General features: G+C 51.4%; 1 protein-coding gene across 5 annotated transcripts in view; it reads left to right on the top strand.

Annotated features, from left to right (window-relative positions):
* The window catches only part of KIRREL3 (kirre like nephrin family adhesion molecule 3), a 282,072-nt gene that overhangs the window by 177,098 nt on the left and 88,276 nt on the right, over positions 1–16,698 (top strand). For 4 of the 5 annotated variants that reach the window (XM_086766283.1, XM_086766282.1, XM_086766286.1 and 1 more), the window contains exon 2: positions 16,263–16,340. The exons of the other annotated variant lie outside the window; for it this stretch is intronic. In XM_086766283.1, coding sequence (XP_086622409.1) covers positions 16,263–16,340 — 78 coding nt within the window. The remainder of the gene's footprint in view (positions 1–16,262; positions 16,341–16,698) is intronic. 5 annotated transcript variants of the gene reach the window in all.

Genomic DNA, 16,698 nt, shown 5'->3' with positions numbered 1-16,698 from the left:
GCATAGGGAGCAGGGAGGTACCGGGCTCCCCCTGAGGTCAGACATTTAAAGTTCATTAAACCTGTTCTCTGCGGCCCGGCAGAGCTGTGACGTTGCCTGTATCTCCCCAAAATGTCATCTTCCCCCTGCGTGGCTCGATAAATTTCTTTCCTAAGACTTTCCCTTGCTTGACGTTGCTTTAAAAGAATACACGCTTCCTTCCCTTCATCCCACGTAGCTCTGAATGATGAAAAAAATCCTCTGCCGGGGTTGGCAGTGCCAAGAGAAACCTCGGGAAAGGCCAGGACGTCAGTCCGGACCCCTCCAACCCCTGTGTTGCCACACGGAGATGTGTGCCCTGACACGCAAGGGGATATTTCCCCTTGCTGCCGAAGAGGGATGTTCTGGGAGGGTGTTTAAAGAATATTGAGGTGAAAGATGCTGCCTTGATCCAATAGTCGAGGCAAGAACGGGATCCTGGTATCTTTATCCTTCCTCAAGTCTTGCTCTACGCCTCCCGCTTGCTGCCTTCTGTTCGGAAGAGGAGGGGATTTGGGAAATAGCTGGCAGTAAGAACTGTGTTCAGCTATTTTGTTTAAGTCATATTCGTTTCTAATCTAAATGCGCGAGAACTGTATTACATAGCCTTCATCAGTCACATCGATTGTACTGCGTTTTCGGGTTAGAGAAAAGTAAAAGCCATCTAGAAGGCGGAAATGTGTTAGATGAGCATCTCAGAGGCTGAGCGCTTTTTGTAACGGATAGAACAGCCCTGGTGCCTTAGCTTCGGCGGTTTGCGCAAACAGGTCCTGCATCCCTGGGACACGAGTGGCAGAAGGATGACTGGTCCATGGAGTAAGGACGAGATGGAGGAGGTGGGCAGTACGGTTCCCCATGGAGTGCCCCAGAGCTGGAGGAGTTTCCTCAGGCACCAAGTGTGTCTCGGACCAAGGGTATTTTATCCAGCCAGATTGCAGTGGGGACATGTGGCCTGAAAAGCTGTTCTTCTCTTCCCACGTGAGCCCCTACGGTAGCTCAAGGTGTGGCGGCATTGGTGGGATTTGTTCCTCAGCGTTTAGAGCCCGGCTGAAGAAACTGGGGCAGCAGGTTTACCACTTGTGTGCCCTTGAGTCTCTGCGTGCTTGTCATATTTTAATCACAGAATCATAGAATGGTTTGGGTTGGAAGGGACCTTCAAAGCCCACCCAGTCCAACCCCCCTGCCAGGAGCAGGGACATCTCCAACCACATCAGGTTGCTCAGAGCCCCGGCCAACCTGGCCTGGAACGTTTCCAGGGATGGGGCATCCACCACCTCCCTGGGCAACCTGGGACAGTGCTCCACCACCCTCAGCATAAAAAGTTTTTTCCTAATATCTAATCTGAATCTGCCTCCCTCTATTCTGAAACCGTTACCCCTTGTCCTGTCACAGCAGGCCCTGCTGAAGAGTCTCTCCCCACCTTTCCTGCAGCCCCCTTTGGGCACTGGGAGCCGCTCTCAGCTCTCCCCGGAGCCTCCTCTTCTCCAGGCTGAACAGCCCCAGCTCTCTCAGCCTGGCCTCACAGCAGAGCTGCTCCAGCCCTCTGAGCATCTTCATGGTCTCCTCTGGACCCTCTCCAACATGGATTGTTGTCTCTCTTCCCGCCCCAGGAGGGCTGAGTCCCCTTGGTGAGGGGATTTGCGTGCCCAAAGAGCGTGCCGGGGGAGACGTGAGCGGCCTGACGTGCCGCAGGACTCTCCCGCGGGAAGTCCCTGAGCTGGCGAAAGCGAAGGACGCGATTAGGGAAGCTGGAACCCCTCCAGCTTCTCTGCTCGTGTTGTGTTTGTTCCCTCCGTGTTTGCCAAAAGCACCCTTATTTATTTCATCAGCTAAATGCCGAAAACCAGATGCCTGACTTCCATCAAGGCGTTTAATGATCATGATCATTGCTTCCTCTAATGCAGCGTCTTCTAGTGAGGGACGGTGCCGAAGCGGCGCGCAGCTGTTGACCAGTGGGTGCCTGTCTGTTCTCCCCAGTATTTTAGGGTACTTATCTATTTAATTTTTTTTGCGGAGTTGCAGGAAGTTCTGAGGTGGAACGTGGCAGCTGTTTAATAGCGCGCGGGGGCCTAGCGAGGCAGATTTGCTCGGGGAGCGAGGAGAACCTCCTGCTCGTCTGCAGTGCTTCGGAATGCCTCGTGCGTGCTGAAAATGTGGCTCCTGCATCCTCTTGGAAGCAGGAAAAGGATGCTGCTGCTCTTTCCCAGCTAAGCTGTGAGTAAATAACACAAATGAGGCTGCACGAGGAGTTTTTGGCAGAGCCAGGAGGAAAGATCTTTGCCTTGGAGGTTTGTTTACAATGCAGAGGCGTGCTTTTCTTTTTCTTTCCTTCTGGGAAGTGCTCCGTAACTTCTGGAGGTACATTAAGGTCTTTTAAGAAACAATTCAAAATTTCAGTGTGGCTTCGATATTTGAACAAATTGTTGACACAACACACCAGGCTACTTCAAAAAAAAATAGAGTATGCAATGAATTAGCAAATTATTTTGATTGCTTTGTTCATTTTTCCAGCAAGAAAGCTTCCCAGCTGGAAAACACTGACTGGCTGCAGGCAGGAGCAGAATTTATTTCCGGAGATAAATGGGTCTGGGATAAAAGTTCTCTTTATTTTTCATTTCAGCTGCGAAGGATGATATGTTTCTGTTCTGCTCTTTGTACTGAAGATCAAATAAGAAGGAATTTTGCATGGGTGTGCCCGTGCCTTTCAAGGAGAAGTTTCTTCCCGCACCCCAACCTTTTCCTCCTGGAAGCTGCCCCTCAGTCGCGAGACGAGAGCGATATTCAGCGTTCCCTTCACAGGAACGCTGGCGTGACTCTGACTCCCAGTGCTGGCACGCGTGTTCTGCGTTCCGTTCCGTGCACACAGTCTCTCTCTGATCTCTCTACCTTGGCCTTGTTTTATTCTTTTTTTTTTTTTTTTCTCCTCCTTTCTCTCGTGAGGATGGCTTTGTGGAAGAAGCATCGTTTCATTTTCCCGAAGGTCCTGAGAGAGCAGCTGACAGATCTCATCTGCAGGGTGTCAGCTACATTAGATGAGCACGCTCAGATCGCGGTAAATCCCTATTTACACGCAGTAAACACGAGGCTATAAACCACAGAGGAAATAATATATTGTTGATTACAACAATGGCGCGTAACGTCCTCTGAAAGGCAGGCAGTGCCTGCCCATCCGTCAGCACTCCGAACGCGGATCTTCTTGCTCCTTGGAAACGCCAGGTGTGTCGGCTCTGTTCTGCCACGCGCCCCCGGCTCGGTGCGGGGAGAGGAATCACAGAATCACAGACTGGTTAGGGTGGGAAGGGACCTTCAAAGGCTGCCCAGCCCAACCCCCCTGCCAGGAGCAGGGACATCCCAACCAGATCAGGTTGCTCACAGCCCCGGCCAACCTGGCCTGGAACGTTTCCAGGGATGGGGCATCCACCGCCTCTCTGGGCAACCTGGGCCAGTGCTCCACCACCCTCAGTGTAAAAAGTTTTTTCCTTATGTCCAGTCTGAATCTGCCTCCCTCTATTTTGACACCATCACCCCTCGTCCTGTCACACCAGGCCCTGCTGAAGAGTCTCTCCCCATCTATGGGAAGACCCCATATAGTGGCCTTCCAGTACCTCAAGGGGGCTGCAGGAAAGATGGGGAGAGATTCTATGATCTTCCCTGCAGCCCCCTTTAGGCACTGGGAGCCGCTCTCAGGTCTCCCCGGAGCCTCCTCTTCTCCAGGCTGAACAGCCCCAGCTCTCTCAGCCCGGCCTCACAGCAGAGCTGCTCCAGCCCTCTGAGCATCTGCGTGGCCTCCTCTGGACCCTCTCCAACCGGTCCACGTCCTTCTGATGTTGGGGGCTCTTTGGATTTTTGTTAAGGGACCAGATGCTCTGGAGAAAATTGTCCTACAAGTGGGGCCGGAGCATTCAAATCTCTTTGGCTTTCCTTCTAAGAGCAGGTGGATCTTTGGGTTTGGGACCGGGTTAATCTCTTTGGGTTCAGGCTGTGCCGAAAGGAGCGTTTTGGATTCAGGATCCCCTGGTTGCGTGTAGGAGCAGAACTAAACCACGGTGCGCTGTCTCTGCAGAGAGGAGGATCCATAGTGATTGCGAAGGATGGATCACAAGCCCTGACAATAATCTCCTGACTATAAGTAGCATGTATTCCAAAACAAAATGCGTGGGGGATTTGTGTGTATGTGGGTTTTTTGTTGGCTTTTTTAAAATGATGATCTAAAACGCTTGCCTCATCAGCGATGCTGGCCTGGTACGCGTGTTGCAGTGATGAAGAACAGTGTTTTGATGGTTGCTGAACTTGTAGCTGATGATTTCTTCTCTTTCTCAACAGCTGGCGCCATCCGTAATCTCCCGTGCGATACACAGAATTCATTCCCTTGTTTTATCTCTGGCTGAGGTTGCAGGAAAGTGAGGTCCTTGAGGCTTGACGGGCAATTGGAATGGGTTTTGTTTGGTTTCAAATGAGTTGAGAGTTCAAACCCAGGCAGGTAATGGAGCGGTTCTTCTCCCCTTGTTCGCTTTTAGGGGATTGCAGACCTTGCTGCTCCCATAGCGTTGGCTCAAAGGCCAGCTGTCCAGGTCGTACGTATTTCAAGGTACGGCCGCGCTAACAGAAAGAGCATCTCTGTAAGCTGGATAACTGGAATCGGCACGTGGGGAAAGCTCCCCCCGCCTCTACATCCACCCCTGCCCTCGGATCTGAGCTGTCTGCTCACTCGTGTGAACTCTGCAGTGAAAACATATTAAAGTTCCCTTTTCCTGCAGCTTTTTTCCTCCAGGTATTTAATCTTAGTTTACAGATGAAATGTGCAGTGGAGAAAAAGATGCTAATCACACAGTTGCTGCACTCTGCTCCAGCCACTGAAAAATTTATTACCATCTGTCCTGGATCGGACAGGGCTGTGAGCACCAAGACATCGACATCTCTGAAGCATCGCCAGAGACTCGGCGTTGCAACAGGGCACAGCATCGGGTCCGCGGGGGCCGTACGAAGAGCTTGCGGGGCCGTGGCACAGGAGAGGTGCGCTTTGTGGTCTTCTCTTTGCTAAGGTCTGAGGCAGGAAAAGTCCGTGTTGCGCTCAGAACTTCCATCGCTCGGCTGTTCGTGTCGTCTCGGCAACGTTCTCATGGTTTATGGTGGGGGAATTTTCTCCTTTTGGTGAGGATTTAACCCTTTTTTTTTTGGCTAGGTGTTGTTATTGCAGTGTCCTGGATGTGTCATTATGGGCATCCCTAACGGGTCCCTTCCTGGGCTGTAAGCAGGGCACACGGCTCTGTATGACCAAGTCCTGCCAGGCTTTTGTGAAACCGGAGCAGAAGGCGAGGTCAGAAATCAGACCAGAAACAGGATTTCTCAAGCTCCCGGGAAAAGGCGGCTTGCCACGCAGCTTTCTGAGCGCGCCGTGCTATCATACTGTCTTGGAAGCAAAGTGTTGTGGTTTTTGGCCTGTCTCTGCCCTCAGTGTGATATTGGACTCACAGTTCAGAAGTACCCAAGCTACAGCTCCCGTGATGCGTCTTAAATTTATGATCTGCGCTTGGTTTTTGTTCCTCCCCAGCTAGCCCTTCCTGGAGCTGCACTTCCCCTCCAGCACCAGCACCAGGCTCTTGGAGCATGCAGCCGGTCCATAAAGCCCCTCTCCTGTGGCTGCGTTTGCTTCATTTTCTGAAAGAACTTGGACTATTTCTGTAAAACCTCACACCTTGAGAAACCAGAAATTGCTGAGCAAGGAAATAATTGTCAGTGGTGCAAGGAGTACTTGTGTCTCTCCTGAAGCAATTAGCAAACCCGAGCGCAGGCTTGGCTGTCTTTCCAATTAAGCTCTGGCAAGCCGGAGAGCATGATGTGATAATGAAGCAGAGAGGTTTGGAGCTGCTCTGCTTGCTGTTTTTGAGGATCTGGGAGCTTTAGGCTGAGACGAAGCCGTTGAAGGTAATGGGCTGGGCAATCTCACCCTGTTGCTTTTAATGGAGCTGAGAGCGCGCGCTTGGCAGCGGCGCGCTGACACGGGGCGAAGCAGGGGAGCTGTTTTCAGGTATCATTTCAGTTATGGCCAAAGCTGGGAAAATGCCCCCCTGGCAGCGGAAGCCAAGCTGCTTGCAGTAAGTTATGGGGTTTGGCAGCAGAGATCAGGAGCAGTCGGCTGTGAGCCGGGGCTTCATTTGGTCAAGGCACGTCCTGAGGAATAAACGAGAGATCCCTGCTGCTTCGCATGCTTTGGGCTGCGTAAAGACAGGAGCGGGGTGATAAATCCTTCCCCTGCTGATCTGCCCTGGTGTACCTTCCTGCCTCTTGCCTGTGATAATCGCATCTGTCGGGATGGAGGAGGCATTTAACGCTCTGCGAACAGCCAGCCTGTTTTTGCTGAAGCTGGTGAGCACCTCTAGCAAAGCATTTGCAGCGTGAAGATACAGGACCCGTTGCATAAATTGTGAGTTTTCAGGTCAATCAGGAAACAAATAATGCTCAGAAAAGGGAGCGGTGTTGGTCGTGAGATAAGATAAATATTGCAGGGTTAAAGATTTGGGCTGAATGCTGCAGCCTGCAGCTGGTGTGGGTGCTGAGTATCTTCCCTGGACCAGGCAAGGTGACGGGCGCCGACCGGAACAGAAGCCGCGCAGCCCGCAGCCGCTGTTGTCGCAGGATGCCTGCATGGCCTAGCAATATGGGTGATGGATGTGTTTCTTGTGATGGGGCCGAATCTGCCACCGCTGGGACATTGAGGGAACACGGTTCGGACAGGGCAGCAATCAGCCTCCCGCGGCCTGAGATTTGCCCACTCGCTTTCCTTTCTGCTACTGCTGAGCACGGCCAAAGCCCTCCCTGCCAGCGCGCTGTGAGGCTTCAATACCTCAATCAGAGCAGCCTTCCTGCAGAAAGGGATGGAAGTGCAATTATTAGATAATTCCTTAAACTCTGCAGCTTTCTCCCCTTCCCTGTCACCGGCGCCTTGTTTGTTGGCGGAGGGCAGGGACCTGTTTTCTTGCTGCCCCTTCCACCTTAGCACCGCGTGCTCTTCCAGCAAGTTTTAACGGAAGGGAAAGAGCAGAGACTGCAGCAAGTGCTCCTCTGACCGGGATTAATCCCAAACTGCTGCTCCCTTGGCCAAGTTTCTCATCCGTGATGGTTTGGTAACGCCACCATAGGGAAGATTCCCCAAGGTGTCTCAGCTTAAAAGGCTTAAATCCCAAGGAAACTGGGATTCACCTGCAGGCATGGGCCTGACCCAAGACAACTGGTTTGCATCACTGGTCTCCTTCGCCTCCAGGCTGGTGGGTGGCCCAAGAGGAGGTGGCGTAGCCGGACTGGTGCTGCGCAGCAGGACTCCTACCCCCTTGGCAGCTCGCAAGCGGGAAGGCAGCTTACAGAGTTTTCTGAAATTGCTGAGAGTTGGCGAGGAGGGGAAAAATAAAACAGGAACTGAAGATCAGAATTTTTTTTTAAAAAAGAATCGCAGCCGTGCAGTGAGGTAACTGGCAAAATACAATTTAATTATAAGATACACAGAAGTAATGGCGTTGGCGAGGCTGGAGCGCGATTTCCCAGTAATAGGACGACGGCAGGGTTCCCTGCCTCTGATGCCGTGTCATCTTCAAACGAGAGCACAACTGCACTTCCGTGCTTTCCCTGCCTTCGCAGGGATTCAAGGGCTGCAGCTCCTCGGTCCTGGGGGAGCTGGACTGTGCAGGATTTGAGGCAGGAGGAGCTGATGGATCTGGGGCAGACAGACGTGAAGGCAGTGGCCATGATTTCCAAGGTCAGGCGGAGGATAGCCGTGTTTGCTGGGTGTTTCCAAGGCTGGAATCGCAACGTTCTCCTCGTAGTTGAGCTGATGTTGCTTGAATTACAACAGGACATGCAGGAGCAAGAAGCAGTGCAGTGGCTTTTGAAATGAGAAACCAGAGCGTTTGATGATGAGATCATGTCTTTAGAGAAATCACTGTGTTCTTAAGGAATCCAGATATGTGCATCGTGTCTCTTTCTCCCTGTCAGTTTTGTTTTGAGCTTTTTTCATTCAGATTTTTGACCGTCTCAGAGACTACAAGCCCTCCCGTTGAAGGCTGTCCTGGTACGCAGGAGCACACCCTGATGCCAGAGCAATCTCCGGAGATGGAGCAGGAAGGCTCACCCTAGTTTATACTTCCAACCTTCCCTCCCCTTTGCAGCCCCTGCTTCACTGGGATGCTGCACAAATCATAGATTCTGTGTGCTGTGGTGTCTGGGGCTCTTCCAGTCTCCGGGATGCGCGCTCACAAAGGCATTTTGATTCCCTGGAGAGCTTGTTTCACCGAGTGCAAAGGGAGAGGCGATGCAGAAAAGTGCGATGGGTTTCATATGTGTCCTCCGCCCTTTCCTTTCTGGTGTTATTTTTCTGCTGTATGGAGTTGAATACGCAGCTCCTGATTTTTGGTGAGGTTGAAGAGGAAGATGGCTGGAGGAAGAAGTAACGTGGCATCGATGCCACATGGACCTTGTCCGGCAGCTCCCCACACAACTGCAAGTTTGGGTCTGAGCTGCCAAGAGAGCTTGGGACAGGTGACAGCCCAGGGGCGTTCAAGCTCATGAGACGAAATGCCTGGAGGAGGCAGAGCGGACAGAGGACAAGACTCCAACTGTCCGTTAGCCTCTCCTGCCCTCACTGTTCGTACCCCAGAGATCCCGTGTCGGCGGTGTCGGCTGGTGTGACAAAACCACCGGAGTGTGACCTTCTGTCTAAACTGGAGAGACATGGGTTTGATGGACGGACCACTCGGTGGATAAGGAGTTGACTCAGAGAGTGGTGGTTAACGGCTCAATGTCCATGTGGAGACCGGTCACGAGTGGCGTCCCTCAGGGGTCCCTGCTGGGCCCAGCCCTGTTCAACATCTTTGTCGGTGACATGGACAGTGGGATAGAGTGCACCCTCAGCAAGTTCGCCGACGACACCCAGCTGTGCGGTGCCGTCGACACGCTGGAAGGGAGGGATGCCATCCAGAGGGACCTGGACAGGCTGGAGAGGTGGGCCCGTGCCAACCTCATGAAGTTCAACCAGGCCAAGTGCAAGGTCCTGCACCTGGGTCAGGGCCATCCCAGGCACAAATCCAGGCTGGGCAGGGAATGGATTGAGAGCAGCCCTGAGGAGAAGGACTTGGGAGTGATGGTGGATGAGAAGCTCAACATGAGCTGGCGATGTGCGCTCACAGCCCAGAAGGCCAACCGCATCCTGGGCTGCACCCCCAGCAGCGTGGGCAGCAGGTCGAGGGAGGTGATTCTCCCCCTCTGCTCCGCTCTGATGAGACCCCACCTGCAGTACTGTGTCCAGTTCTGGAGCCCCCAACACAAGAAGGGCATGGACCAGCTGGAGAAGGTCCAGAGGAGGCCTCGAAGATGATAAAAGGGCTGGAGCAACTCTCCTATGAGGACAGGCTGAGAGAGCTGGGGCTGTTCAGCCCGGAGAAGGGGAGGCTCCGGGGAGACCTGATAGCGGTCTTCCAGTACCTCAAGGGGGCCTACAAGAAAGATGGGGAAAGGCTGTTTAGTAGGGCCTGTTGCGATAGGACGAGAGGTAATGGTTTTAAAATAGAGGGGGGTAGATTTAGACTGGAAATTAGGAAAAAAATTTTTACGATGTGAGTTATAGAACACTGGAACAGGTTGCCCAGAGAGGCGGTGGATGCCCCATCCCTGGAAGCGTTCAAGGCCAGGCTGGGTGAGGCTCTGAGCAACCTGATCTGGTTGGAGATGTCCCTGCTCCTTGTAGGGGGGTTGGACTAGATGACCTTTGAAGGTCCCTTCCAACCCAAACCATCCTGTGATTCTATGATTCTACGATTCTAAGACAGCTGTGTCCATCACCTGGCTGTCCTCCAATGGCCCAGGCTGCCCCACTGACTCCTCGGAGCCGGCAAGCGTGGTCTCAACAGTCCTCCTGGGGGGATGACATGGGTGGTGACAGGTCATGGTGTCACCATTTCAGGGGCTGACCCAGGGGCACAGCCAGGAGAGACTGGGGGATGTGTGGGGAGGTATTCGCCCGTTGCTTAAATTTCTCTGGAAGCCTTGTTCGTGACCTTCCTGCAGCAGCGTGCTGCCTTCAAACGGGACATGCGTTCTGTGGTGTGAACGGAGCAGCACGTACAATGGGCTGTAGTCAAAAGCAGATTAAATCCCCCTTGAAGCGCAGGTCAAATTCAACCCTGAGGTGAATTGGCCGTAGCCCCACCGAACAGTACAGACGTCTTCCTGGGGAGGATCCAAGCTCCGGGCCTGGAGCAAGCTGAGGAGCTTCTGAGCTGATCAAGATGAAAGCGGCCACGCGATAGCAGCTCTTGCAAAATCCTGTCCAAATCATGTAAATCGGAGAGAAAGGCTCGAGCTATTCCTGTATGCTGTGAGGCTGTCAAATGAAACGTTGGCCCCGCGGAGGCGGAGAGGGCCTGGAGGCGTTGCTGCGGACGGCGCGCGTCTGTTCTTGGTGGAGCCTTCAGAAATAGGGTGGGGAGGGAGCAACCTGGAGTTGCAGGTGACTGTTTCTTGCCGACGCTGCCCAAGGATTTGTGATTGTGGGCAGCCCCGCCAGCCTTTTCCGTTGCCAGAAGGTTGAAGCATGAAGGCCACCTTATTCTGGGGTAAATTATTTTTCCTACAGCAGCTCCTTCAGAGTTCTTTGTTTCAGGGCAAGGGGAAAAAAAAAATAAATCCTAAGAATGACTGGATTTGAGGTTTGTGAGGATTTTTCTTCGCTTGCTGGATGCTCCCCAGGTAGGACACATTTGTAAGAGGCTCAGAAAAAGTGAGGGCTGGGGAGGAGAGCGGGGAATACAGACAGATTCGGTGCACTGAACTTCAGGGACCAAAGGCTCTGTGTTGCCACTGGAGGGGAAAAAGCTCTTCAAAACACTTCAGTGCTGAGTTCCACCTTGGAGGTGCCTCTTCTTGCCTTTGTTAGCCAGGGAACACAGGGAAATAATTCTCTTTGCTCAGCAGCATGAATCCCTCTTCTTTCTTTCCCTTTCTGCCAGCTGCGTTTCCTCCTAAGAAGCAACTTTTAATTGTCTGGGACCAGGGTAGAGCTCGTTCTTGGGGAGAGCTGCCTGCTGCGTGGTTTCTCTGAGTCTTCCCCTTGAAGCTTTTGGTGCTGATGCCTTTCAAGGCAGCTTGGACAGCTGGACGCCAGCATACGACAACATTTCGAGGCATGTGCCTGTCCAAAGCTCTTTGTGCCGGACAACCTCCCGTTGGGTCATGGCTGGCTCTGTTTTTTCACTGGGTTTGAAACAAGCTCAGTGAAAATAAGCACACTCAAGTTTTCCTGTCATTTTCCATTATGGCTTTTAACCGAAAAGAGTGTTGGGTAGAAGTTATAAGGACCCTCCGGACCTTCACACTTCAGCACCAGAAATTGCCCATGGGGAAAACGGCACAGGGGCCAGCTTGTGGTGGTGATGCTGCTGTTTGGGAGCTGCAGGTACGTGCCTCTCCAGCGCTGTTTAAGGCAAATTCTTCACCAGGTTTCAATTTTGGGGAGTTTTCCTTTGAGCCGTCCTCCTCAAGATGGCCTTCACCCCTGCGCAGCAGCAAGAGAGGAGACTTGGGCACTCCGAAGTCTTCAACCAGAACTGGCTCCTCAACGGGGGCCTGGTTTCTGTGAGCTCTGCTGTTGTGTGTCTCCTCTCTTGATACGAAAAGGGCATCCAGGACTGCGGCCCGCCGGAGAATAGCCCCTCTGCATGGTTGCGTTTTACATCTCGGAGCAATGAGCTGGCAAACACCTCTGCTCCATCTGTTTTCCTTCATTGATGGATTCTTTAAAGTCAGATTGTGGTCCCGCGGGGACGCACTCGACTAATCCTCTGCTTTTAAGATTTTATTTGTGCAATAAATGGATGACAAGGTGGTTTGCAAGTACATAACACAATAAATGGGTTTATAAATGCAACTTTTCTGTGGAGCACTGTAGAAGAAAATACAATATCACTACAGCGTTTAACGCTGATCTCTGGTTCGTTCATATTTCAAACAGTAATGTGCCCATTTTCTCATCTGGGAAGCCTCTTAGGCTTTTTAATACATTTTTATAAATTAACCGGGCACAGATTTAATAATAACTTGCATTTGTATAGCTTTCTTCATCTCGGAGGATCTTGGATTGCTCTGCAGACTTAACGGTGTAATATAGAAATTACGTGCCAGAAGATCCATTTGCTCTCCGCCGAAATGCAGCAGGAGTTTGGATGGCTCAGGGACGCTCCTGGATGCAAACGACGACGGGAGGAAGCTCGAATCCAGCGCTCGTGGCAGAAGGAGGAGTAGGAGGGAGGGATGGAGCTCTCTTCGTGGGTGCCCAGAGCGAAGTCTGCTGAAGAAGAGGTCACAGGGACGTTTGGGAATTGTGCATGAGAAAAGCAAGATGAGCCTGGAAACCAGGGTGCTGAAAAACAAAGATTAAAATGTTCCTTCACGCATTTCTGTTAACTTTTGGGATGCGTTGTGGTGGAAGGACTTGGCTTTTCCATCCATAACACGCTGCCTTAGCAAGATATCCAACAGCAGACAGCTTTATTTAGGACAGGAAACTTCTAAGCAGGAGCGTAAGGTTTCTCTACCAAAGTCCTTCTAAATGATCCAAAACTCTTGCATCTGGTGACATAGGATCTTCTCCTGTCACCCTTGCTGGCCAGCTTAGAAACAAAGAGGAAGGTGTTGAGCTTCTTTCCTTGGGTGGGAGCTCGTGAAAGAGCACGAAGGTCTCCAAATTCTTTGCTTCTGAGATGCCCAGGTGAGGTGGGGCTTTTCCAACCCTCTGTCTTTCCCGGTCACCGTGTTTTGGCGTCACTTTGAGATGTTTCTCATGGAGGTTGTCCATTCTCCATCCTGTAAAGAAAAAGTTCGGAACGAAGCTCATGTGTATAACATGCGATCGGAAAAATATTTATGGGTAGCAAACTGCCATCTCTGTGGAAGGAAAACATGAGAAAATGGAAACGTGATCTTTATGTTAATGCAAACTTTTTAAAACTTAATTTAAGAGACCAGCTGTTTCTGCTTCTCTTATAAGAGCTTAATTGGTATATGATAGCATAGTTAATTAAATACAAATCAATAGTTTAAAACAGCTAATTGATATTTAATATGTATGGGAAAATATAACTTAGTTGTAGTACAATTAACTCAATATTAAATAAGCAATGGAGTTGCAATTATGCTGTTACAGTGATTATAAAGTTTATTGTTCTTTAATAAACTGCAATTAGACAGGATGAGCTGAAAAATTATTAAACAGGTATTACTGGGCTATTAAACATTTATTATCATTCCTGGTGGAATACAGCCACACAATAGCACACGTTATGATTGCGTTAATAAACCTTTATTACCACTTCGCAGCTTCAGCCTTCGCTGCAACGGCTCATCCGAATCTTGGTTCCCTCCCTGGGTTGTGGGCGGAGGAGTTGCCTTGAAGTTGTGTAAGGAAATCCCAAATGATGGGAGAAATGAGGAAAAAGGAGGAGGATTCCATCGTTTTGAGAAATCAAAGAGAAATCAGTCTTTCAAAGCAAACTCGCCCAGTCTGGGAGAAGACTTGTGCTTTGTCTGATGAGTGGTTGTGCAAGTTTTGAGGAGAAGCACTGCAGGTACTCGTGAGGGAGTCGAAAATGTGGTTCTGCCATGTCTTTTCCAAACAAGACACTTAAGCTCACGCATCTTCAGAGCGCCTGCGATGATAAACTTCGACTCTAACAGTTTGCTCTGCTAGGAAAAATCGATGGCCGTTGGAAGGAAATGGGTGAGGTTTGGTTTGGGGGTGGAGGACGCGCATGGGTTAAAATGTTCTGTTTTCAGTGGTATCTCAGCAGCCCCCCTAAAGCCAAAGCATTTAAAATGCTGGGTCTCTGCTTAACGATTTTAGCTTTAGGTAACCACTAAAAGCTGTGAAGTGGTGAGGCATCCTTAGGCATCGGAGCCGTCTTGAAGTATTTTACCTTTTAAAGGCGCTCTCAAGTATTTAAAGGTGCCTTTAGCTATAAAGATTTTTGCATGTTCTCACAAATTTATGGTATGAATTATTATAATGCAATCCTCTTGTCTAGCTCCTTTCATCATGGGATATCAAAGCCTTTGATAAGCATTAATTATAGCACCCCTCAGGGAGGCAAATGGAAGACAGACACCCACACCGGTGTGCGCTGATCCAGGCTCCAGACAGGTAATAACCCAGATTTCCTCTGGATCCAGCCCTGGCTGTCCCTCCGAGGCGTGACGGAGACTTCTCGGGCAGCACAGCCGTTGCCTTGGGTCGTAGCCACTTACCACAGCCTCTAAGATGTGACCTCCTTCTCAGGGAGCGTTGCAGACTGGACATCTGAGTGGTGGGATGTTCATCCCCCCAGGTAGGCTGCAGCTACTGCTGCCTCCATCTCTGCTCCCTCCTCTCTGCTTTGGGTCAGGATGCTCTTGGGGATGGAGAGCGTGACGGGCTGAGCTTGGTGTCCAGGAAAAACCCAGCCAGCATCCGCAAACAGGCCCGCGTGTGCGTGCCAGCATGTACGCCGCACCTCCGAGTAAGACAGGAACGCTGGCTTGCTCAGCTCGGCTGTGGGCTGCGCTGCACTGTGGTGACGCTAACCTAATTGTGTTGGTTTAATTACTCTTTGATGCCTTGGTGCTCGTTGAAGGCTCAGTAGGAATCGATGCGGGTTTGCTTTCCTATCAATAAAGACATAAACGCCTCTTGCCTGCGTTGCAGGCTCTGTGTAGGCGGCCCCAGAGGCTATCGGCAGGCTTGTGTCCGTGTGGGACGTCTGTTCATGCAACCCTTCGTGGAAACCCCTCTCAAAGTCCAGCAAGGTCTTAGCGATTCGAGTTATTGGACGGTGCAAAGGGAGGCAACCTGTGCTGAACGTCCTTCACCTAAAACCAGCAGACCCTCACAGCAATTTGGAGCGTTAGAGGCATGCGGATAGTTGATTCATCTGCCTTGATTTGTCTCATCTTTAGACATCTATGTCTGACTTAGTCGCCACCTTTTACGGCCAACAAGGGAGTTACGAGCACCCCCAAAGTCATCCCGGGCAGGTGAAGCAAGTCACTTTCTGGAGATGCTTCATTCTCTCTGGGGCACCACCTCAGCTAGCAGTGTGGATTTAGGGGGGCAGTTAAGTTTCGGCTGACACTAAGCACATCAAGAGACCTACCTTTCTTCGAGCATCACCTTCAGTGAGATGACAAACGTGATTTCTGTTGGAGAGCTGCTGCTGTCGGCCCTGGTGGGAGCCTTAGGATGGGAGCTGTTGGTCCTTAGCTTCTTGCAAGGTGGAGCCCTGTTTAATGAAAGCACTTTAACTGGTCTCGTTTGTACCTTGAGTGTCTTGTGGTCAAAAGAAGTCTGGTTTTCCTGGGTTTAGGCTCTGATTTTGCCTCCTGCTGCGAGCAAGCGGAGGACACCAAGCTCTCAACCCTCCCCTCTTGCGTGCGGCACAACTTTGTGACGCTCCCGAGCGGAGCGGGAGGGGCAGAGCGGGGGGGTTTCTGAGGAGACCACAGCCACATTAAGTAAACATCAAAGGGGCTTTGATCAGCGGGGCTCTGCAGAGCGCAGAAACCCCCGAGGAGTTCTGCAGGTCCACAGGCAGGCAGCATCGGGGACGTGGTACCTTAATTTTCTCCACTGCGACACGGAATTTGTTTGAAGAACTGGAGCTTTCTGGCCGCTCTGAGATGCGCAGAGGGAGGGCACGCATGCACACAGCCTACTTCTGGAAAAAAAAATGCGCTCGGATCTCTCTGTTACCAACAGTCAACCCCATTAAGAAATCAAGGCATCAAAGGCGTGTGCCTCCTCAGACTCTGGCACTTTGCTGTTTGTAAGGTCACTTGCTTGCTCCTAAAGAGCAAGGTGCCTCAAGCCAGGCTTATCTTCCCTTCTTGGGACCATTTCCCACTTTACTCTGCTGTCCGCTAAGGGAGGAAGGGATTAAAGACTCCGTGTCGTTGCAACGCGCTGGTGCGGAGGAAGATGCAGCTCGTTGCCCCTGCTCGGTGTAGAGGAGCACTTGAGAAACGGGCGAGGGAGGGGACGGTGACCCTCCTGTCTCTAGATACACGTGGCTACGTGGAGCCGCGCCGCAGCAGCTGGTTCGGGACCCCCAGCAAAGTGCCTGCCTCGCTGACGCTTTACCCGAGCGGTGTATCCGGCGGGATTTGCTCCCCGCAGCATCCCTGTGCTCTCTCCCCACCTTAGTCTTCTAACGTGGCTCTCTCTTCTCTTGCAGAACTGGGGCTGCCGGGAAGAGGATGCTGCCTAGTGCTGGGGTTCATGTACAAGGAGAAGTTCCGCAGGATGACTGACGGTGAGCGGCTTCCCCTCCTTCTATTCCACTTTCCTCTTTAGTGATCTCGTTGCAAGGAACGTAGATGCGCTGCTGCTAGGAGCATGCTATGTTCTTGTTCACGCTGAGGAGAAGATCCTGCTTCTCCTGTCATCTTCATGGGTGTGGATGTGGGAATCCACCTGTATGAAGCTGCAAGAGGAGAGCAGAAGCTTATTAGTTCCGTACATCCAAAACCCACTCTCTTTTTCCCATGGAAAAGATTGGTCCTGTGGGAAGCTCTTCCCGAGGTTGCTGTGTCTGGTCTGTTTATTCTGGTTGGGTGGTAGTGCCTCACCGAGATGTTCTCAAAGCACCAGGTTTCAGTGCCTTTGCATCT

This window comes from Chlamydotis macqueenii, chromosome 24 (assembly GCF_036417535.1).
Source record: "Chlamydotis macqueenii isolate bChlMac1 chromosome 24, bChlMac1.mat, whole genome shotgun sequence".
Classification (NCBI taxonomy): Eukaryota; Metazoa; Chordata; class Aves; order Otidiformes; family Otididae; genus Chlamydotis; species Chlamydotis macqueenii.
The sequence above is the reverse complement of the archived record's forward strand: the minus strand, read 5'-3'. Positions and strand labels throughout refer to the sequence as shown.